The sequence below is a fragment of the Elaeis guineensis genome, chromosome 15 (genome assembly GCF_000442705.2).
Source record: "Elaeis guineensis isolate ETL-2024a chromosome 15, EG11, whole genome shotgun sequence".
In the NCBI taxonomy this organism is placed as follows: domain Eukaryota; kingdom Viridiplantae; phylum Streptophyta; class Magnoliopsida; order Arecales; family Arecaceae; genus Elaeis; species Elaeis guineensis.
This window is the reverse complement of record NC_026007.2, coordinates 47224084-47249141: the sequence shown is the minus strand read 5'-3', so window position 1 is coordinate 47249141 and position 25058 is coordinate 47224084. Positions and strand designations below refer to the sequence as shown.

The 25058-nt window shown below is 40.3% G+C and overlaps 1 protein-coding gene across 2 annotated transcripts; it reads right to left on the bottom strand.

The window, feature by feature from the left end:
• Positions 1-1694: 1694 nt before the first annotated feature.
• On the bottom strand, positions 1695-19648 carry LOC105032343 (probable protein phosphatase 2C 55). 2 transcript variants are annotated; one of them, XR_829797.4, is made up of 6 exons: positions 19337-19648; positions 18088-18918; positions 14469-14790; positions 13031-13180; positions 12304-12648; positions 1695-2175 (listed from the first exon to the last, which is right to left on the bottom strand). XR_829797.4 is itself a non-coding variant. In XM_010906775.4 (5 exons), exons 2-5 carry the CDS (start codon positions 18780-18782, stop codon positions 12355-12357), a joined length of 1461 nt encoding a protein of 486 aa, XP_010905077.1. In that variant the 5' UTR covers positions 18783-18918; positions 19337-19648; the 3' UTR covers positions 12194-12354. The 2 variants fall into 2 exon arrangements, 1 of the variants encoding a protein (XP_010905077.1); XM_010906775.4 differs by lacking the exon at positions 1695-2175 and having other exon boundaries at positions 12194-12648.
• Between the last annotated feature and the right edge of the window lie 5410 nt (positions 19649-25058).

The following is a 25058-nucleotide window of genomic DNA, read 5'->3' as shown; positions in this document are numbered from 1 at the left end:
CAGGATGTCATAATTTTTTCCAAACAACAGAAATATTTTTATCATTCAAAATTTTCAAATAAAAAAAAAACTATAAATATTAAATGAGTGTTAGAAAGTGATGACTACGTGGACCAATCGGATAAGGCAATACACTCTACATCGAAATTTCTGCACCACCCATGATGCATAAAGAATTTCCCTTTCAGCAATAAAGACCAGTTTGATATCTCTGTAACTAGCCAACGAGGATCATAGATCCTGCCCAATGAATGTAGTAATCTCAAGGCAAAAGCATCTCCAGCCTCCTTCCACATGCTCCATGACGGGATACTCGTGGAGTTCATCAGTGTTTTGAAGCGGATGATCAATTTTGCCGAAATTTATTGCAAGGGAAGGGTGGTCTTGTAGGAAGCAAGAAAGAGTCTTGAGAATGTGAAGTCCCCTTTTCTGAACAATTCTTAACTAATGAGAGAAAGAGAAGAATTCTTTCTAAAGAGTTTGAATTCTAAGATTCAAGATCATCAGTTCCAAGATATTATATATTTTCTCATGATTGTTTGAAGACATCAAAGAAAGCATTTTTGTATTCACATGTGGAAGTGAGAGTTTGGTTTAAAAGGTCCCAGTGACGTGAGTGAAGAGACCTTGAGGTGGATGAAGAACCTTGATACCATGCTTTAATGATAGATCTTGGACTTAGTTGGACAAAGAAACGAATGAGAATAATGCAATTACCCATGCTAGGAATAAAAGGTGATAAAGTTGAATTGTTACTGTAGTCCAGGTGTATAAACAGACCTATATTTCAAGACCAGAGATTTTGACTTTATTTGATGTCATTAAAGTTCAGGTTCTCAAGTCTTTGTTATGCTGGCAGCTTTATATTTCTTAAAAGTAGTTGCTTAAACATCTGCTGATAGACGGTCAAGACCAGATATCAGCATCTTCCAATGGTTTCTACATACCCTTCTATGATCCATAACTCATCCCATTTAGCGTTTAATATCATCAACTCAGAGGTAATTCGATGGACTGTGGAGCCATGTCAAGACAAGAATAGGACTCAAGGTCACCTGCCACCCTCCATGCATCATATGGACATAGCAAGCCAATGACTAAAACCCATGAAATGGGGATGCGAACAGGACTAGGATGCACGCCGTCCTGCCCCGTACCCACCTTTTGGTAGGACAATGTCCCAAGATGATCTGAACAAGACACTAATCGTGGGAAGGTCCCACCCTGACACTTGGGATGGTACCTCCATCCCAACCCTCGAGATGCCCCACCAGGATTTGAAACTTGGATGCAAACCAAACTGAGCACTTTTCTCCTCCTAGGGCCTTAGATATATATTCTCTAATTTATTTGCAACACTGATTGAAGAAGTAATTATTCCTAGGATTTGGTTTGAGCCTTTTAGTATTCAAGTATCACGAATTGAGTATATAATTAAATTTGCAGAAAATTAACAAAGTTTCAGAACTTTTTTTATCCACCCTCTTTCTGGGACTTTTCCTTGTCTTTAATTAACCCTGATCCAAGGTTGTCAAGAGCAAAAGGCACCCTAAAGATGACGACCCCCACATTGCTTAAGGAACTAGACACCATAAAGGCATACGTGTGGGGAAACCAAAGCATTAATTTACAAAAAGTTCAATAATTGCCTTAGAAAAAAACAATATAAACATTATAAGTTCAATTATCCAAGATTCAACATCCTAAATCATGACCATCTTGAACATTAGATATTATGTTTCACAACTTTCAAACATCACATCGAAATACCATCTCTGGTAGCATGCTTTTAAACAATAAGTCAGCCAAAATAAACCACCAGACATATTAAAATGGCTTCAAAGTTCACATGTGACAACAAAATATAGACACAGATGATGTTTCTCGACAACAACAACAAACAAGTAAACTATTGAACATCCAAGAGTAACCCGTATTTATCAAGGCTCTTATCTATCAAAATCAATATCAAAACAAAGCTTATAAAGCTCTAAAAGAATAGGTCAAACAGTACAAGAAGAATAGTTTTCGACAACGATGCCTCTCACTTTGCCCTAGGTGCTTGCCTAGGTGCCGCCTTAGTAAACCTTCGTCACTTGGGGATGGTTAAGGTGCTCGACATTTGCTCGCCTCTCCCAATCACTTAGACAAATGCATGGAGCACTTTCGACAACACTGCTTGCTCCAACATGCAAAAATTAACCAATAACAAGTAGTTCATCTCATTGTCCTAAACTATAGCAAAACAATATAAAAATTAAAATATGGAATTTATGTTCGGAGTTAGGTTTTCTTAGGAAATCTAATACAGGATAAAATCAAACTGCATTTCCGAAAGTCTTCTCTGTCATGTAGGGCTTTTAATGGGACAGTCCAGGTGACTCAAAGATCTAGCACAGAATAACTAGCAACTTTTAGGCCATAAAACCCAATTGGCCCTAGAAAGTTTGAGACGCAATGTTTTATGGAAAAAATTGAATAATGCCTGTTTTGAGCATGGCCTGAAAAAAATTGACAAGCTCTCATGCCCATGCCTCGCACCTTCAGTGGAGCCGACCTTGGTTTGAGGAATAAAAATATGTCCGAGCCAGCCATGGCTCGGTTTTGTCCGACCCAACACATACACGCCCCTATCATCCTAACACTTCTCATAATAGAAATGAAACCAAAGACATCAATTAATGGAGCCAATAAACTAAAAATACAAAATTAGAGGTTTCATCACTCACATGGAAGAAATTAAGCACTCAAAAACTCAATGGGCTTGCAAAGAATGAGTTGCAAGCACATGCAGCTGTTAGCTTGCTTGCAAGTCATTTACAAGTTTGCAAGTCAGCTTCAACAAAAAAGGATCCAAAAATAAAGATTGCAAACTCATCTTGCTTGCATATTGCACCAAACCATGGCTGAGTCAGCCATGGCTTGATCTGGTCTGAGGCAAGCAATAGACACCCCAATCAGTGTGACACTTTTCCTAACAGAAATGAAACTAATGACATCAATTAATGAAGCCATATAAACTCAATATATGGAATTCATGGTTCCATTGTTCACACAGAAGAAATTAAGCACTCAAAAACTCAATCAGCTTGCAAAGAATGAGTTGCAAGCAGAATCATGCAGTTGTTAGCTTGCTTCCAAGTCATTTAGAAGGTTGCAAGTCAGCTACAAGAAAAAGGCTCCGAAAACACTCATTCCGCTTGCAACTTGCACCCAACCAAAGATAGGGACACCACAAGCCCTCAAGAGCTTGAGACCTTTGCATTCTCCACTATCTTAGTGCTCTCCACGCAAGGACCCCTCTTACCCATGCCCTCTGTCTAGTCCAACGAGCATCCTCCCCATATGGCAAGAAGATTGCACCCAACACCGCCCCCCACCCCCCACACACTCTTCTCCTTTCTTCTGTCAATCGCCACCTTCCACTTCTACTATCAGGCCTGTTTGGTTTGGTGAAAGTGGGCTAAGAATGAGCCCATGCTGTTAAAGTGGCTTAGGCTTACTGGGCTGAAGACAATTCAAGCCATTTCCCCGAAATTGGGCCATTGCTCGAACTTGGTTCAGCTCCACATCAGGCCAAACAAATTCCCCCTAGGTCAAACTAAGTTTGGATGTCAATTACAGGAAACCAAACAAGTCTTTGGCTACCTCCTCTCTCTCCCTTTGGTAGGAACAAGGAAAGTGGAACAATCCCGAACCGCCCGGTTCGGCACATGCCGAGCTGTACAGATGGCAGATTGGGACGGTTCCAGCAAACAAAACAAGAAACAGGCAATGAAGGTGCAGGGTGAAGGAGAGAGGAAAAGAGAGAGGGAGGGCAGGAGAGAGAGAGGTAGGGAGAGGGATGCCATGAGAGGGAGAGGTAGGGAGAGGGATGCCATGAGAGGGAGAGCCCGCCCACCCGGTCATCCGCTGGGTGGGCCAACTTCACTCAAAGAAATGAAAAGGGTTTAAAAATGGGCCCTGCCCAACAGACAACTAGAAGAAAGGAGGGCTTCCAAGCCCACCCCCCTCCTTGGCATGTCTCCTCCCCCTCCCTCTCCCTTTCTGATTTTCTTTTTGCGATACATGCTGGGACAGGACAGTATGATACCGTAACTTACCACAAACCAACCCGGATGAGTGCTTGTTCCAATATTGCAGACCTTGGATAGGGAGCTTTTTTCCACCCATAATCAAGGATATGTCACAGTTGGGCCAACTGCTATTTCCCAAGTTAATAGCATCCAAAGTCATTCTATATGAGCCATGGCTTGAAGGCCAAGCCCCTAGGACATAGTGGCCAGTTAAGAGATGGTTGCGCCATCTTTTATGAAACACAATGCACTAAAATGTGTTATATAGCACCACAAAAGCTATTATATTGCGATGTGTTACACCTTTTAAGATCATGTTTTGTTGATTTAGGTGTATGACTATGATCCATGGTTTCACAACTCTGCTTTGTTATAGTGTATGACTATGATCCATGGTTTCACTTATTTTCCTTTAGAACCATGCTGTTCACTTTGTATTTCCAATTAAATATCAGCAATAGAGTTCAAAATAGATAACAAACAACCAAGATTTGGCTATCCATTGATCCAATGTAATAAAATATACAAATAATTCATTGTTCCCCAGAAGTAATCCTACCATGTAACTTATAAGGTTGCTACTGTTAGGACCGCCATGCACCTGCATGGACATGAGGAGACCTGCGACAAAGCCCTCTGCAAGAGTCCATGGCAATTCGGAGGGCAACAAACACCATGCCCTAGATCGCTGCGCGTCAAAAACTCTGCAGCAGCGACCTAGTTTGCATCTCCCCCGCTTTTCAGGACCTAGGACGCATCTCTAGATCTGATCTTCCACCATCAAGACCCTTGGAACCAGGACTAGGGACGTGAATCCTTGGAGCCAGCAGATCTAGACGAATCTGGACCAGATTCCTTGGATGAGGAGAGTCCCTGTTCATGGCAAAAATTTCAACCTACATGCTTCCAACTTGTGTGCCTCGTCTCCCACCTTCCTGATCTCTTTTGGATGATCTATCAAGATATTAAGGACATCTGATAGAGCCCTTCTTACTGTTTTAACCAGAGCATAAAAATCGATCCACGTGGAAAGAAAATCCCTTGTCCAACAGGGACTACCAGCGCACACCCTGATAGCAACCTACGCAGCCTTTGCCAGTGCTCGTCACCTCGTGCACTTCCTCCACTCATGCCCACCTCCGAAGCCTCCTTCCATGTCCTCCTCTGATCCCTGATCAGATCAGATGGCTTCTTGGGCGTGGAGGGTCCCTGAGCATGGAGTCTTAAGCAGCCACATAAGGAGGGATGCCGACATGATGGGGTGCCTCCCTCTTTCAAACCCTAGGGTGGCTAGGGCTTGAGGGAGGCGCCCCCTTCTAGGATTTCCTCTTGCTGTCTAGGGTGGCGTGCAAACTAGAGAGAGAGAAGTTAACGAGAAAAGCCGTATATTAATCACTTCACAAACTATTACAATATATGGGTTTATATATCTTAGAATTTCCACATGAACCCTTAATAAACCTTAGATTAAAAACTCTCATGGCTAACCCACATGAAATTGCACTCATCCAAGCCCATGTACACCCATGATTTGACCCAATCTCACTCTTGGACCCAAATCCAACCCAATACAAGTTAGCCCCTTGAGGTCCAAAATTCTTGAACCTCAAGATCCTGAAGGCTGACAACCTTCACCCTAGGACCCAAATCGGTCCTAAAATCCTGGAACCAAGCCTATGGCTCCTCTCATGACCTCCCAAGGCTTGGAAGCACCACACATGTACCAAGAATCTCCACCTTGGTGCTCCCAAACCTTGACAAACCTCCGCACAATCTATCCGCACGATCCTACTATCGCTGCTCGTCCTAACAGCTCTCTGTGCAAACCTCCATCGTCGATGCCAATCTTCTTCAACTTCTGCGCATCCTTGGAGACCTTTGGGATGACCGCCTCCACAGCTAAAGACCCTTGCTTGTTTCTTGACACCATCTTGAAATTTATAGGCTCTTATGCTTGACAGCTGCATCACTCGCCGTGGACTTCCCTGAAGAAACCGCAGTATTCCTAAACCGACACTCGTTGCTACTGAAACCCTCTCCACCTGTGAAGCCATTTCTGTCCGCTGCTCCATCTGAATCTAAAGTCCTTCTGATGCCACAGAAGTCAACTCTATACCCAAATCACTCGAGGCCAACCACCCAATGCTGCCCTGTTGGACCTGCCGCTGCACCTTAATCACCGTCGCTGCCCCTTCAGACCCTCCGCACTTCGTGGACCCCTCCGAAGCAGTCTCGAATGCACCGCATCCCGCAGGCATCTCCGAAACCCAAGAGCTCATCCAACTCTTCAAATCCAGCGACTAAACCTAGAAAATTCCATCCTAACACCTTATCCTCTTCTATCCCTGCACCAACCGTCGCTTCAGCATCACTAAAAGAACTGCAGCTCAAATCCTGTCCTGAGCTCAGACCCACCTATCTCAACCCGAGACTCATCTCAGCCTCATAGATATCCAGATCTTCTCTTACTGCAAGCAACCCATCTGACATAATCTCCCCAAAGCCATAGCTCTCCAGTGCCTGCACATCCCACATAGAACCATGCTGTGCATCACCACCGCTGGTACTGAAAACTGACTCCATCCCTGCACCCCTCGGTTCTAAACCTATGCCAAACCATCCTCCACCTGTGGAGGAACCTCTGGCCGGTGCTCCACCTAAAGAACGACTCCTGATGCCCCTATAAAAGATAAAATCTGATCCGAGATCAGCTGTCCAACACTGCCTTGCTGGATCTCCTGCTGAACCTCCACCGTCGCTGCTGTCATTTCGAACCTTCTGCACTCCGCAAACACCTACGAAATCACCAGAGGACCTCCTCCTTTGACCAGCTGCGACACAATGTGGATCAGCCATCTCCATCATCCCAAGGCTTCGCAAATCCATGCTCTGGTCGAATTGCTTAATGCATCCCGACTACTTTCCCACCTTTCTGCATCCAAAAGTTGTATAATCGCTTCTTCAGCTCCACCTCGACCATTACCCCTTGGGGAACCTCTCCTCTAGCACGCCAAACATGCCAAACACTCCTCATCCACCAAACAGCCCCCTGCTGCCCATCTTTTCTAGAGAACCCTATCGCCTAACCATCATACACCCCAACCTTTCCACCAAGACCACCTCCAAATACTATTGGACCAGTAAAATATACACCCAAACCTTCCACCTCAGGAAATTCTCTTTCCATCAATCCTCTCAACCTCCACCTTCAACTCGCTCCTCCCGATTGGCCAAACCACAGCAATAACAAAGATAAATCTGAGATATACCGTGGAATAGATGTGCAGATTTCAACTTTCATCCTGTATGACTTCTCCTTCACTTTCACGCTCCATTAGGCTCTGATACCACTTGTTAAAACCGCAATACACCTGCGTGGACCTCAGGAGACCTGCAACAAGGCCCTCTGCAAGAGTCCATGACGATTCGGACTCTCTAAGGATAGCAAACACCATGTCCTAGATCGCTGCACGTCAAGAACCCTGCAGCAGCGACCTAGTTCGTGTCTCCCCCACTTCCTGAGATCTGGAACGCACCTCCAGATCTGATATTCCACTCTTAAGACCCTTGGAACCAAGGCTAAGGACGTGAATCCTTGGAGCTAGCAGATCTAGATGAATCTGGACCATATTTCTTAGATAAAGAGTCCCTATCGAAGGAGAATCCCTGTACGACAGGGACTCCATGGCAGAAATTTCGACATGCACGCTTCCAACCTGTGTGCCTCGTCTCCCATCTTACTGATCTCTTTTGGATGATCTATCAAGACATTAAGGACATCTGATAGAGCCCTCCTTACTGTTTTAACCAGAGTATAAAACCTGATCCAGGTGAAGAGAAAATCCCTTGTCCAACAGAGACTACCAGCGCACACCCTGACAGCAGCCTGTGCAACCTTTGCCTATGCTCGTCACCTCGTGCACTTCCTCCACTCATGCCCACCTCCGAAGCCTCCTTCCACATCCTCCTCTGATCTTTGATCAAATCAAATGGCTTCTTGGGCATAGATACTCCCTGGGCATAGAGTCTTAGGCGGCCACACAAGGAGGGACACCCACATGATGGGGCACCTCGCTCTTCCAAACCCTAGGATGGCTGGGGCTTAAGGGAGGCGCCCCCTTCTAGGATTTCCTCTTGCTGTCTAGGGTGGCATGCAAACCAGAGAGAAAAAAGTTAAGGAGAAAAGCCATATATTGATCACTTCATAAACTGTTACAATATATGAGTTTATATACCCTAGGGTTTCCATATGAACTCTAATAAATCCTAGCTCAAAAATTCTTATGGCTAACCCACATGAGATTCCTCACCCAAGCCCATGTACACCCATGACTTGACCCAATCTCACCCTTGGATCCAAATCCGGCCCAATACAAATTAGCCCCTTGAAGCCCAAAACCCCTGAACCTCAAGACCCTGAAGGCTGACAGCCTTCACCCTAGGACCCAAACCGGTCCTAGAATCCTGGAACCAAGCCCATGGCTCCTCTCATAGCCTCCTAAGGCTTAGGAGCACCACACATGCGCGAATAGCTACAACTCTTCAATATCATGCAACCAAATAATAGGAAATACATTTGCAGTTGTCAATATCAAACGACCAAAATATCTACTTGCAAAGGATTCATAGGCACAATCCAATATTGCTAACAAGACATTGATTGATGTATATAGAGTGGTAGAATCACAGTCACGTAATTTGCTAAATCCTTAGCAAATTGCAAATGTGTACAAATTAAATACATTTGAGACAAGCCTTGTTTTAATATGAGAAAATAAGAGAACTAAGAATTCTATACAAAAGGTAAGACTAATTTATTTATTCAATCTCTATTTTATCTTATACTTTCTTTCAGCTGAATTGTTAATTCATATGACACCTTACATCTCTTCAGAAATTTCAAATCACGTTACTAAAAGACTTTCTATAAATCAAAATAAAATTTAATATTAAAAAATAAAATTAAAAAAAATGATTTTGTTCCCATCATACTAGCAAAACCAATTTATCAAGCAAATGCACATTCTGAACTATAAACATGAAATTGATGAAAAGAAACAACAAGCAACTCTATAAAAATCTGTGAGTTATAGGACGGAAAGGAGCATCTTATGTATAGAGTTGCAAGGGAGATAATAGCCAAATCAGCAAGCACCAAAATAATGATAGTGTGGCATTTAAAGTTGAAGAATCCCCTAAAACTTTTCACCTCAATCTTCAAAATGTTGAAAAGCTGATAAGATACTATCATTTGCAATCATGGACTTATTTTAACAATCTGCATATAACATAATCATTGATTTATTGAACAATTGATATCATAACATATAGTAGTGTACCATGCCATAACATATGGTAAACTACAATTATCCATACCCCTAGGATAATTGTACAATATACTATTGCTTTTTATGTACTATAACATAAAATAGTATCTTAGCACATTAATGAAACACAGTAGGCTGTTATAAAACAATCACACATCCTTCACAATATTGCGTCTTTCAAACAAGAAGACTTCCAAATTCCCTTTTCACTCCCCAAGGGGCTCTCAAAAAATCATAAATGCCCCAGCATGGCACAGTATGTGCAGCATCAAAGATAGCAGCCAAAGTGTTAAATCCTAGTCCCATACCCAGTACCGGCCATGGATGGAGACAATATCATACTAAGACAATACCATACCAATACTTGGGACAGGTAGGTGCCCCGATACTTCATGGGAATACCATATTTGTTTTATTTTTCCTTTTTTACGTTTTTTTTTCTTTATTATCTCAAATGATTATTCAGAGATTTTTTGGGGTTTATTTGTTATAATTAAGAATCAGGAGAGTTTGCCAAGCTACTAAGTTGCAGATTGGATCATGAATCATAAGGTTTATTCAGATCTCTTTCAAAATTTTTTCATCATATAAGAAATTTAAAAATTGAAATATGAGTCATGAAGAATAAAAGGCCACACATACAAGAAGTCTAGTTTCCACCAACATAAGCCCAAGTATAGCATGTCTAATGAAACAAACACTCTCTGTTTATTCAAGATATTCACATATCTGTCAATTCAATTATCAATTTAGTTAGAACATTTTAGGAAAAAAATACAAGGATAAAATTTTAATATATGGTTTAAGAAATACTAAAATTTTTTCCTCTTATTTTAACTCCATAAACTACAATGACAAGCTGGTTAATTTTACTACTCAACACTTAATAAATAGTTTAAAAGCAATAGAACCAAATGAATCATAGAAAAACGAAATAGCACATGATTTAATATTCAAATAGCATAATCAAGTCGAATCTTATCATCCAAAGGAGCTATAAAATAAATAACACCATAGTTTGCTGTGCTGCCCCATACCGCCTGATACGGGACGTACCGTACCACATTGGACTGCCGTACTACCCCATACCAATACTATCGTACCATGCCGAACCGTATATCAAGATTATAATAGTATTTTACCGATATGGGATCTGGTATAAAGACGGTGAACCTTGAATAACAAAGATCCAGATCCTCTTTTTCTAAAAAGCTCGATCCAGAAAATGAGACCTAGATTGTTTAGGGCCATTTTGATCTAATCCAAATTGTGAATCATAAGATTTTAGCAACAATATCGCCAATGAGCCCTTGCTTTTCCCCTTTTCTCTTTTCTCCCTTTGCTCCTTTCTCCCTCTTTCACATGCAAACCAAGAAGGCAAAAGAGGCCTCCAGCCTCATTTTTTGTTTCACAGGTCCCAACTGGCACTGACAAGTACCAGTTGATCCCCATCACCAACTAGGTCTACACCAACTTGTAGACGAGTACCTACTAAGACACTCAGTTTTATAGGTACTGGGTTTTCAAACCTACCAAGGACCTGATATCTGACTAGTCTGATCTAGGATGCAGACCAAGACATACCAGATCCTCAATCCTTGGTAATAACTAAGATGTCACTGTAGTCAATGTTTATGAAATATAGAGTTCGTCCCAAACATAAAAGATTAGTAGGTTAGAAAAAACAATCAAGTCCTGCAAGCATGGATCTTACAAAATGGTTGGAGGGATGAGCGATTGGCTAAAAAGATGGGTGAAATATGGGTAATATGGTTGCTTTTGGAATAAGATAATAAAGTGGAGACAAAGTAATTAACTAGATGGTTGCTATTCTTTAAGAAATTAAAAGAGGGATTAAGAAAATTATTATGGAATGTAAATTTGGATGAGACAACTCAACCAACTGAGATGCTGAAATAGAGTCTTGTTGCCATTGAATTTGACACGCAAAAGCAACTAACCTATTCAAGAAAAAAAACATGCATGGCATGACTTAATAGTACTACTTCCAATAAACTACCATCCAACCCGACGGTTCTTTTAAAAGAAAAAAGAATCAAGATCTGTAAATTTATTTAGAGATCAATGATTTGGCGGGTGTAGTAATGAAGATAATGCAGAAAACCCACAAGATATTATTTGTGAATTTTAAAATTGTTTGTAGACTAGCTTTCATAGCGGTTCCCACTAAAGTATAAGTTTGTCTTCCCTTTTTCTTGTGCAGAATTTTAGGGTTACTACATTTCTTCTGACAAATAGAGGACATAAAATTTAGAAGAGCCAACACAGGATATCTCAATGTGTATAAGTTTAACAAGGTCCACACAGGGTTCACGGTTAAGTAGGCTGAGTCCAATTAAGGGACAAAATTTTTTTTGATAGAAGATACGAGTCTGTACATTCCACTCTTTTTTCTGAATTACTAAATCTGGATCTAATCGATCAAAAAAGGATTTTAGTATGACATTGAAGATAAAGCTAGACTCCTGATATATTAAGATTTAGCCAACAAGGAGACTCCTGAGACAGTCAAGAACGGGAGCAAATGTGGATGTAAAGAAAGAAACAACAGGAACTTTCCAAGAAAATAAGCACTGTACTCAACTAAGTCGACTGGGAATTGAGGAGGAATGCCATGTTAGATAAAAAGGTAAGGAAAAGGATGAAGTGAAAGAAAGAGAAGTCTCTCCAATGTAAGGCATGAAGAGTGTATCGCTTCGAACTGCTTCCAGACGAACAAAATACATGTATACAAGATTCTAATGAACATCAGCTTTTCACAAATTTAAATGAAATCCAAATGCAATGGCAAGACACCCTGGATTTTCCTTTACATTATAAGATGCAACTGTGAGACACATAAAATGAAAAGGGGGGGTGTATTTTTATTGATTACATACCTCCTGATTGCTGGCTTTAAAAATTGTATGTACAACCAAGAGTAGTATGTCTCAAGCACCAAAGGCAGCGACATAGGATACCACAACAGTAATGTCATCAAGCTTCCCTCCATAATAGCGATATCCAGCCTCTTGGGCTGCAGATGAGAAAGGAGTTTGCCTGTTCTTATCCTGCGCTCTCTGGCGAGCAAGTGCAGCTATCTTCTGAGCTGTCACTTGAGGCTCCAGCCCAGCTCTGATGGCATGAACAACAACAGCTGTAATCTCATTATTGTACAGGTTATCAAACAGTCCATCAGTTCCTGCAACTATAACATCACCAGCTGCGACAGGAAAGGTGAACACCTGTTCCCAGTAAAATGAGGAATGTTTTATTTTCCACGAGAATATAAACTAACACAAGCTTTAAGAAGCATTTAATTCCTGGAGCTAAGATAATTATCTACCTTCCCGATAGTGATTTAAAAAGATAACTATATGGTGCTACAAGTATTTAGGTTGACAGTTCTCATCACCCATTAATATCATTTCACAATACAGTGACTTACATATGAACCTCGACCTCCTCCACATACTCCAGGCAAAAGGAGTCCAGAGGTTCCCTTGTCAACCCCTCTAAAGGGAAAAAATTTAATTATTTTGTGGCATATAAACTGAACTCAAGCCTCTCATTGATCAAATGGTCCCAAACTGGCAACAAGAACGACTACATAAAATATGAACTGACCTGGGCAGCACTTGGAAGATCACTGGCATTGCCACTCTCAAGTTGATATGTGAAATTGAAATCATGTTGTTGAACAGGTGACCGGAAGATTGTGCACCCATCTCTTACAACAATGAAGCCACTGTCCCCTAGGTTGACAGCATGTATCCCCTACCGGTATAAAAAAAAAAAAAAAAGCGTAAAAGTGTTAACCATGAAGAAAAGAAAAAAACAAGATAGATGTATTATTACATGCTCATATGTATGAGCACCACTTCAGCTCCAACATACAGGAATTTTTTTCGAAAAAAAAAGGGCAGGGGGGGGCCACCCTAACATAACTGGTTGCAGCACAACATTCACCTTTTTCTTGTGTATATTTTCTTTTTCTTTCTTTTTAGCTGGTAAGAGAAGTTTTTACACAGCAACAATAGTGTAACATGATATACAAGCAGTCTCTTCCAAATCTAGCTTACCAGCCAGCCAATTAAAAAAATAGGCCAAAAGCCATGGAAAAGAAGCAAATTATGAGGATAACTTTCAAGAGGATATTTTCAAATTCAAGAATCATTTGAGACTGCCAGAAAACAGACCAAGATTGAGTGTACTTCCACAATGTGCTGATATGGACTCTTCTAGGGAAAAGGGTAGGAAAAGAATATTTCACATTTCTAGAAAAGGACAACAATTGAAAAGAACGCACACATATGAGGGCTTATAGCCAAACAGAATGATAGTAGATAGGTGGAAAATCATGGGTAAGCCAGCTAAGTATGATTAAACAGTTCGCTGCATAAGAATAGAAATAGAAAAGGGTAATCTCCTTGTTGATTGGAAATGGACCGTGCTACCATTCATACACCAGCATGTTTTGTCCCAAGTTCCATAACACACAATAGGCTGCACACTTGTAAAACTCACTGAAACATTATCTCTTCTCCCAATAATTCCATATTCAACCCTCCTATCTTCATGAAACAGCATGAGAAATTATGAAAATCTCCATAAATCTAAGATTGACATTCTTAATGCAATTTCTAGTCATAAGCCAATGGGTGATAAAGGACAACATAGAATGGTGTTTGAAAGAACCAATGGAACAGTGGAAATGATGAAAATGAAGTTCTTAGTACTAGCAATCCACATGTAAAAGAACTCCTACAAGGTATGCATAGCTAAAACTCTTACCTCTACTGCAATAAATATGAAGGACTCGCTTTTCTTTTATCTCAGAAGAGATTTGTTTGCACAAGCATTACCACTATGGGAAATTCTGACATAACTGGCAATAGAAAAGGCATTGCAGCAAATTGCAAGTGTGATATTGGGAAAGTTTCTTCTATAAAATCAGCAACATAACTAAAATGTTTAAGTACATGAAATTTTCCAAAGCTCAAAGAAATTACAATAACAAACCATACATAGTGAAAATAGAGGCAGACCAAAGAATTAGCAAAACCTGATCTGTGAGAGCAATGATGCATGCTGTTGATGATCCTTTAGCCTTAGTGCTTGAGTAAGCCTTCTCTAACACCCTTGCTGGATTAATTGATCCTTTGGGCTCTTCTTGGATTGCAGCTACCGAATGAGACATAAGTTCTCTGGCATACTGTCCAGCGTCAACTCCAAGATCTGCCCAGCCACCAACACCATCTGCTACACCAATGGCCTGCTCATCACATATAAAATGAGCATCTTCCCCTCCAGTTTCCTCCTTATCTGGGTGTGGCAAATAACAGGATCCAGAAAGCAGCTTCAAGGTTCTATCACCCAGCTTTTTCCTGAACACAAAAGGCAGACAACTTAAGTTCTCATTAATGTAGCCCAGTCAGTAACAAGCATCTGCATCCTTGACCGACTTTAATAGTCTCCACTTATCACACAAAATAAAAATTGTTCTTTAACAAACTAATATATTGAATTTTTTTCTTGGTAATATGGAAAATGCAATTAATTAACATAGGCCTCGCAAACATTCTAGTTCTGCTTAAACTTCCATTAACAATTAGAAAGGTTTCAAACAGCCTTCTTAGAAATTGAGCTGGTAGAGCACAGTCATTCAGTTCTCATAAGAGATTGTGAGCATCAAAATGACAATAAAGCAAGAAATCAATCATAAGAACAACAAATAGGCATATCTCAACACAACTTAATCTCTGTAATCAATACTCAGAACTCTAGCAAGCAATGTTAGCAAGGGCAAATAGCATGAGGACATGCAGTATAAAATAATAATAATGATAAAAATCAAATAAAGAGAAATAGTACCGAACCAACATACTGCTTAATACTGGTGCTATCTATCAAGAACTTAAAGGACACAGAAAGTGAAAGAACAGATCATCTAACAAGATAATAAAATTAACATTTTTTTATAAAAAAGTTCTATTGGATAAAAAAGCTAATTACCAAAGTTTGATACATTAGTAAGCTAAAAGGAATTTACTGAGTAGAAAACAAAAGAAAAAAGGAGTGAAGATTGAAGGGTTGTCAAGAAACCAATCCACCTATCTTCCCAATATAAGGAATGATCCAATATTTACGTGATTTCAGCATATTCTTAAGTAAATTAGTTTCTTAGATGATAATGGACATAAATCATTTTTGTGCTTTAATAAATATTTTAAATACTCTGATTTATTAAAAGATGCTAATCCAGCAACCTGCACAATCTGCTTTATTAACAGATGCTTTAGTAAATATTAGTGATTTCTTAATATCCTTACTTCAAAATATTTATTTAAAAAAAAAAAAATCTAGTCAGAACTTCTAAAGATCTATCACAGTCTGCACAATCTAATTAAAAACTCTATGGCTCACTCCACTCTAGACTCTCTCTAGCATCTACTAGGAGATGCCACACCAAGGATTGCCGAACTGGAACCGGAGCCCGAGCCAGCCGGCCAGTGGTACAGTTCGGTATGGATCTGTACCATTCCATGTCTGGCTGAACTGATAGGGCAAAGAAGGGGAGAGGGAGAAAAAAGAGAGGAAGAGAGAGGGGAGAGAAGGAGAGGGAGCGGCAGTTGTCGGAGGCCGTCGAAAGACCTGAGGGTGGCCGAGGCCCGAGGAGGGCCTCCGCTCTCCTCCCGTGCAGAACAGAGGTTCATCCCTATTTCGTATTTTTTTCAGTTGCCGACTACAACCGAAATTATTAAAAAAAAGAGCGAAGTCGGCAACTCCTGTTGCACATGGAAGCAGGGCGGAGGCCCTCCTCCAACCTCGACTACCTCAAGTCCCTTAGTGTGGGCTCGCCGGCCGTCAGAGACATCGCAACAGCGGCACTGTCCGTCTGGAGGCCTCCGACGGCTTCCGAACATCCGATAAGGCTATCCCCCTTTCTCTCCTTCCCTCCCTCTGCCTGTACCGAGCTCGATAAGAGCTCGGATGGCCTCTAGCGGCTGCTAGATGTCCCCTCTTCCTCTCCCTCTCCTTCTCTCCCCCCTCTCTCTTCCTCTCTTCTCCCTCCCTTCGAGACGACCGCTCTGCCATTTTGTACGCCGAAATCAAATCAGTTTTCCACTCGTACGGTTCAGCATACCTGAACCCTCCAGTTCGGAATGGTTCGGAGAACAATGTGCCACTCAGTGTTTAAACAAGTGTCAAAAGCCTCTAGAAATTACATAAATAATAGCACATTTGCATAGTTGTACATCAGTACCCTATGAAATTGGAACTGGTTTACATAGCTCACATTTTAGACTTCACAACAACATAGACAACAGTGTGTCTCCTTTTCATAATAACTGTCCATTTTTCATTCAATACCAAAACCAAAGTTAGTGCAACTTGTCAGCTCAATATACTACTGCATAAGTTCCTCGTAATATACAGAAAAAAGCTTCAAGCTCCTTTATACTTATGAGACTTCCAGAGTTATAGGTAAAATAATTCAAGAACCAAAGCAAGCCATTAAGGTTTGGTTTCATTTCTGCATGTCAACCTACATAGAGAAAAGGTCAATTTAACTGTAGTGTTGATGAATATTTTCATAGTGGATAATTAACCTCAAGAATTTAGAAGCTACATTACGCCAAAGAGAAGGGAGAATCGAATTTATAGAGTGCAAACCTAGGTTTAGCTAATAAATTTGATTAATAAGCCATAAAAACATTAAGAAATTACACTTCTCGAGGATATAATTATATTCAACTCAATCAGGTTATCATTTTTCTTTAGCATTAACATTTTTATTTCACCTAAATAATAGCACTTTGGATGAACAGGTTTCAAGGTGGAAGAAAGAAAGGGCAAACAGCTGAAAAGAAAAAGAATATATAGAAGTGATGTTCTAAGAGAACTTGCTGTAAATCATTCAAAGCAATGAATTCAAAAATCAAAAAGATCACATTTCAGTTTCTGGATTCCCTAGTATTTTTGATCTGGCTAGAGATTAGAAAGAAATATCCGAGCTGTGCCATTATAATAATTCACAGACCTCTAGTCCTAAATTTTCCATCAAACTTAAAATTGGATGGCAATTTTATTTGTCTTACATGATTTAATGGTTGTATGCTTTTTAAAATTTTTTTATCTAAACAAAGAAAGTGTTCATACAATCAATAAAATGATTTTAGAAGACAAATTTCTTTTCTTAAGGAAAAGGTAAGATGCACATGCACACACTGTACAACCATATCCATGACCATCCAGCTTTACTCGAATTGAAAGGGAATACTGCAAAAGATGACAATTAAATTTCCCCACAGTTTTCTTCAAACAAAAGAATTCCACCTAGAATACTTTTTATCTATTCTTACATTCTACATGTGCCAAAAAACTGCCATATGAATGCTACACAAAATTAATGGCCCTATGAGTTCCTCTATAAATTAATACTGCAGAAATGTTTGCTAACAGTGAAAATACCACCGAAACTCTTCATCACATTTGTTTGCATAGCAATCTGAATAATTTTTGATAGTCCTAGTGTTGATTTCCAACAAAAAAAAAACATAACCATAACATACATTGAAAAGCAGAAGTTTTAGTAAAATTATTGGTGCATCACTGCAGTCACAAATGTAACTAAAAGATAATTGAAATGAGCCATTCTAAAAGGCCACCAGGAAACATACTGGTGGGAGGAACATGAAGAATTCTCAGGCTGCTCTTCCCTGGGAGAACAATCGAAAGATACATCAGGAGCTGCTCTAGTAGAATATGCTGCAGACCACAATGACAAAATCCCCTTGTTCCTGGACTCTATAAAAGGATTGGGCCCCAAACTTTTTCCAACTGCATTTGACCAAAAACACTTATATATCATATTGTTACCCCATGGTTCTTGGCTTTTCAAGCTCCCAGAAACTCTTGTGCAGTAATCAAGACTCTTGTTGCGAAAACAAACATCAGCTCTTGTCAGAGTGTTCAAAATCTGCCCACTCTTCAGATGTAAATTGTCCAAATGCCGTGCAGCCATTTCAGCTTCACCACATAAAGAATTGCCGGTGGACATTATATTCCTCTGGAGCAAGATAAAGGGAAACCTCTGGATGGGCTCAGAAACCAGGCAATCAACTTGATCCAAACCGGACTGGCAAGAAGGTCCAGTAACTGAAGGAACACGTATTGTGCAGGGAAGTGCTCCAGTGATGGGTAATGTTGTCGCGTGATCAGCTCTACGAAACAGCCAAATATTGTTCAATAGACTAGCAAATGGATGTGATTGAAAGAAACCAGAATTGCTAAATGGCAAGCTCTGGACCCGTCCAAGTAGAATGTCCACGGAGGATTGAAGCACTTTCTGCCTCGAAAAATAAGAAGATGGCATCTTAGAGCCGCGAGCAAAGATGCAATATTTCTCGAGTAATTAAATTGCAAGCCCCCAAGCAATGTATCGCAGGAAATCTCATAACTTTCGATGCATCAAATCCGGGCTCGTTCTGTGCCTAACTGACCTGAGATTCCTGAAAAGAAAAAAGAGAAATTTCGGTGACAGAACGAGAAGATGGATGCAATTGCACCGAGTCCTTGATTAAAAGATGCCCAAAAACGACATGTTTTTTGCCAAAAGAGAAGCGAAACCCCAGAATCCAGAAGCCGCCCAGATCAAGAATACTTCTTTTCCCTAAAAGAATTTTTTTTTTTTGGGGAGAAATTAGGGCTACCCCCTACCACACCATATAAAACTTGTCCCCCAAATCGCCGGACTTAGATTTTTCACAATGGAATAGAAACCCAGAACCCTAGAGAAACATTTTTGGCACTAAAATCCCTATTATGAAAGAATATAGAAAGAGGAAATCTCGAAGCCAAACAAAATAAACCAGGAAAAAGAAGCCGAACTACCCACTTAAGAGAGAAATCAAAGAAATAGAATCACACCTCGCACTGGTCGATGATAAAAGGGTTGAGCAGCTCTCCTCGTTTCCAATCGAGAAAGCCCGAAAATAAAGATCGACAGAGCCTTTCTCTAACTCTGGCTTTTTTCACCGCCCGAGAAATGGAAGGCTAATGAGAGGAGGTCGTGATAGAGAGGAGAAAAATGGAACAGACGGCTTTGCTTTCTTTCCACCTTCGTTCCAGATTTAGGTTCAACAGTGAAACGGGAGAGCGCCGGGAAAGAACGGGAACAAGAAAGGGACGAGCTTTCGGGGCTCTCCCGAATTCAAGCCCTCGAGAAGTTTCATGTGGGCCACGGCGTTTTTGTGTCGAATCTTTGCCAGCTATCGTACCATTTACGAATTTTTGGGGGAAAAAATAAATATTTTATCCTTAATTGGAATAAATCCTGTTTCGTCCAAATTTTGCCTCCGACTCCGACGAGCGCATGTTATACGCAGCTCTTAATTTCTAGTTCTGAATCTCCTGTTTGTTTTCTACGGAATTATATTCATGTATCGACTCTTATTCTCGATTTTTTTTTTTTTTTTTGATGAAAAAGAAAGACAGGGACTGCCACCTAAAATTTATCAATAAAAAAAAAAAAAATTGACAGTGGATTAGAGGAGAAAGGATGCCCAAAGAGACTCAGCTGTCGACAAAAAAAAAAAAAAAAAATTTACTTAAATTACTTGAAAAATATATCTTCACATTTATAAAATTCATTAATTCTATAAATTTGTAAATTCTATCTTAATCACGTACATCCCCACTAGTTGATACGCTCTCTTTCTAGTTCAGCATCCTAAGAGTTCTTGTATATTCGTCGAATGCATAGTCCCATCGGTGATCGACTGTCTTTCATTGTTCGATGCTCTGCTATGACTTCATTTTTACCCTTCACCTTATTATGTCTCGCATTTTTTTTCTCGCCATTCGCCATCAAACGACGAACACTACGGTGCCAAAACATCGGGTTTGCTTTGAAGTTGCAGCAGCAGATCAACAGTCTTTATCCTAGACTTTCAAGAATGCTAGGAATTTGGGTGTTGTTGCTGAAATTGGCATGAGTTAGTCAGTCTTTGAGAACTGACTAAGTTATTTCCGTTGTTTTGAGAAAAGAATTTTCGATGAATTTGAAGATCCTGTTGCTTCTTTCCTTCCAAATGCCCCAGATGTTAGCAGTAGCAATGCAGTCCCATTCGAGCTTTAGGGTCTTTTGCGGCAGTCTATTTCTCCATTCTCCCCAGAAATCGTGAATGGTGGGTGGCAGGGGTGCCAGTGTTGCTAAGTGTAATTTTTGAAAGAGGTATGTCCAAATTTGCATGGAGTATCTGCAGGTGAGGAAGAGATGGTCTGTGGTTTCTTCTTCCAGATAACAGAGCACACATTGAGGTGGAGCTGGAAAGTTTCATTTTTTGAGATTGACTACTGTGAGGATCTTATTATTGAAGACCAGTCAATTAAATACTTTAATTCTTATTGGAAGTGGTATGCTCCAATTTACCTAGGCAAAGCTTGAGAGAATATCTCCATGGCTAAGAAAGGAGTAGCATTCGCTGATTTTGAAATTCTTGCTTTGGCTCCATCTCCAAATGACCGTATCAGCCCCCCTTGATAATAGTTGAATTAATGAGGCATCGAAGTTGCTAAAATTCATTCATTGCATGGGTGCTGAGTGTCCAGTGGAAGAGATTTTGAAAGTCTTGGATGCTAAGAATATCATGAACACATATCACCAGATTGTATGTATAAATGTATAGTGTTGGGAAGATGTCTTTTAGTAGTTGACCCTCATACCAGCGGTCAGTCCAAAAAGCTGTTTCTTTTCCATCCCCAATCCAATACTCAATCCCAGCTTCAAACAATTGCCGAACCTGGTGGACACTTTTTCCATGCAACCGATGCCCGTTGAAGTCCATGCGATTCCCTTAAAGATACAGCCTTATTTTTGTAGTGGATGTCCGATATTAATTTCCGCCAATCTCTATGATATTCTGTGTGGTATCTCCACCATCTTTTAAGTAGCATACATTTGTTGAAGAGGCAAATATTCAGAATCCCCAATCCTCCGAATTTCTTTGGCCTACAAACTTGATCCCATCTAGCTAGATGGTGTCCACTTATATATTGTTTCCCTCCTCTCTAGAGGAAATCCCTCCTTTGCTTATCAATACGATCTACGACCTTGAAAGGGAGAAGGAAAGTTTACATCCAAAAAATGGGGAGAGAGCTTAGGACTGCATTAACCAGTGTAAGGCGTCCTCCAATAGATAGAAACTTACCTTTCCAAGCTGATAATTTTTTATCCACTTTCTCCACTAGGAAGTTCCAGTCAATCGATCTCACTTTTCCATTGTTTAGTGAAAATCTTAGGTATTTGGTCGATAGGGAGGAGAGAGGACATCCAAAAATAGCCGCCAGCTGTTTACTCCTTTCTTCTGATAAGTTGATTCCATACAGCACATTTTTATCGAAATTAATCTTCAGACCTGATAGCTATTCGAAGAAGTAGATGATAACTTGAGGTGTTAAATGTGTCCTAGGTTGTCATCACTAAGAATCACTGTATCATCAGTGTATTACAAGCATAAGACATCTGATGTGGTTTTTGAGTAGCCGATTTCATGAATGAGCTTGGTTTTTGCTGTCGGTAAAAGAATTCAGTATAGAAAGTCTGTAATGAGAATGAATAGGAGTGATGACATAAGGTCGCCTTGTTTTAACCCATGCTTAGCGTTAATCCATCTGGTGGGGGTGCCATTTATGAGTAAAGCCATCTTATTGGAAGATAGGATACATTCAATCTAATTGCACTAATGTTTCCCGAATCCTCTTGCTCTCAGGATGACGAGAGTGAATTTCTAACTGACATTGTCAAAAGCCTTTTCAAAATTCAATTTAAGTGCTAACTCTCAAGATTTTGACTGGATGCTAATAGCTATAATCTCTGCTATGCTCAGATAGGGGTCATTTATATGTCTATCTTTAATGAAAACAGATTGAGCATCTGTGGTCAGGAAGCTGATAACTTTGGACAATCTAGTACTTAATGCTTTTGTGACGATCTTCAACACCCCGTTCATTAGACTAATTAGGCGGTAGTCTCTAACCATTCTGCAATCTTGTTTTTTGGGTATCAATGAAACAAAAGTGGGGTTTAGTCTTGAGACGTCTGCATCAAGTTTGTAAAATGCATCAAAAAGTCTAAGGAGGTCAGGTTTAAGTAGATCCTAGAATCACTGGAAGAATTCGACAAGGAAACCATCGGACCTGATGCCTTACCTTTAGGGAGACTAAAGACCGCTTTCCTAATTTCCTCTTCAGTGAACGGCTACTTAAGTGTTGCTGCATCTTATAAGTTTTCAATGAATACTGTTGACCGGTCAAGCATCAAGGAGTTCTCATTCATCCCTCCAAAGAGTTGAGAATACACTAAGGAAAAGGCATCTGTAATCTCTTTTGGATCTGTCATGACGTTCCCTTGGTGTTCAATGCTTGAGATAAAATATTTTTTCTCCTATTAGACGCATAAGCATGAAAATACTTGGTATTATTATCTCCATATTTTAGCTAGTTGATTCTCGACCCTTGCCTCCATAGAATTTTCTCTTTTCTTAGTATCAACTCCAGTTGTTGTTTGAGAGACGGCCTTTCTTGAATCTATTCAGATGTGAGAATTATAGTCTCTTCTAAGGAGTCAAGCTTTAAAATTTCCTATTTAATACTATTTTTTTTGTGAATAATGTTGTCATTGATTGACGTATTCCATGACTTGAGTTTGATCTGAAGTACCTTAGCTTACAGACCAAATTTGCTGATGCATCAGTAGCATTCGGCACTGCCGACCAGTAAGCCCTTACCATTTCGTCAAAACATGGATTGAGGAGCAAGAAGTTCTCGAAACAAAAAAGTTTGCTACATTGTGGGTGTCGATTAAACTCCAAGAGTAATGAAAAGTGATTCGAGGTTGTTTTTGGTAACGAAACAAGCACAGCTAGGGGATTTTGTTCCAGCCAATCAGTGGAAACTAGGCAACAGTCCAACATTGCCAATGAGGGGGCATCTCTATGATTGGACCAAGTAAATGTTAAATGTTTTTGTTTGATCTCAATAAGCTAATGATTATCTATGAACATATTGAATTCGTCAGAGATAGATCTATCACCGCCAACACCCTTTCTTTCATTAGCAAATCGAATGGTGTTAAAATCTCCAACAATGACCCAGAGGCCTTGCCAAAGTTCTCAATCAAGGTAAGCTCTGAGAAGAAGTTTGATTGCAAGCTGTGATCGTTTGATCCGTAAACATTGGTGATCAACCAGTCCAAGCTACTAGGAGTAGAATGAATAAAACTACGGAGGGTGCTGAAAGAGTATGTGCCCATGTAGAAAAGGATTCCTTTAATTAGGTTTGAGCTCCAGCAATTGAGAAGACCCCCCTTCAAGCCATTTGCATTGAGGGCCTACCAAAAGTCTAAGTTCATACTGCAAGCAGTGGTGACATGATTGAAAATGGTCTCATTTAGCTTTATTTTTTAAAAGCAGAAAATCGTGCACCAAGATTGCACTACAATGTCACGAACCAATTTCCTTTTGTTTGATTTACCTAGTCCTCTCACATTCCAAAATAGTAATGATATGGTAGAAGACGGTGAAAACCAAAAATTTGCATTGCAACACAGACAGTATAGAACCATGAAACATATAAAAGCAGTTTGGTTAACCCTAGTTCGTGAGATAGCTTCCTAATACAAAAGGCCAATAGAAAAGGATCGTGCTGTCCAAACAAAAGTGAAAACAAATCCATCTGAGAGTTGATTCTGAAGAAGAAGATGAAGAGAAGGGCTATAGGCTACGATGAGGTCTACTTGGATATTGCCATTCCAAAAAGTTGCTGGCTCATGGATTTCAGAGCACTATGAACAGGCCTATTCAAGGGCAAATAGGTGTTGCCTGATTGCATCTTGCTTTCTTCATATCCCTCAGTTTGTCGATGTCTGAAGTGCTGGAGTCATTGAAGATAATGCCGCAACGTCTGCCCAGAATTTTGACTTCAGCAATGATGAGGGAGTTGACGAAAAGCAGATCTTGCGATGAAAGCTCAGACTCAATTAGGCCCAAGGATTTAATCTTCTTCGCATGCAATCTAGTGCTGCACTTTGCAGGTATGGAAGGTAGAGTTTTAGCAGAGGGTTTACAGTAGTCGGATGTCTCACTCAACATCGACAGTTTTCATATTTGTTTTTCATTGGTCCGTCATCATTTGCAAATAAAGCTGATAGGATAGTTGAGAAGGCCCTGGTTACTAGAATAACTTTATTGTCAGAGACAACTGGCGGCTTATAGTGACAGGGGGAAGAAGCAAGGGGTAATGAAGTCACACCTTTAGATGAATCTAGGTTGAAAGATTTCGAATGGAAGGAGGCAATGGTTCTCAGGAATTTGAAATTTGAATATGAAGGAGTCATCCAGTTTGGCAGGCAGATCTCTTGCAGTAAAGCAAAAATGAAATGGATGATGGGCATCTTGTCAGTGTAATGGAGCATAAGAAAGTTACCATTAGCATTAACGAGGACTCAGTTAGGTCAGACCAGATTCCAAGTGGTGACGGTCAGGTCGAGCCGGTCACTAGTGTGGTCTCTTCCAGCGATGAATGGAGTCTACAGCTAGAGGTTTGGCTGGCTAGCAGCGAGTGATGGAGGGTGGATTATTCCCCTACTCTT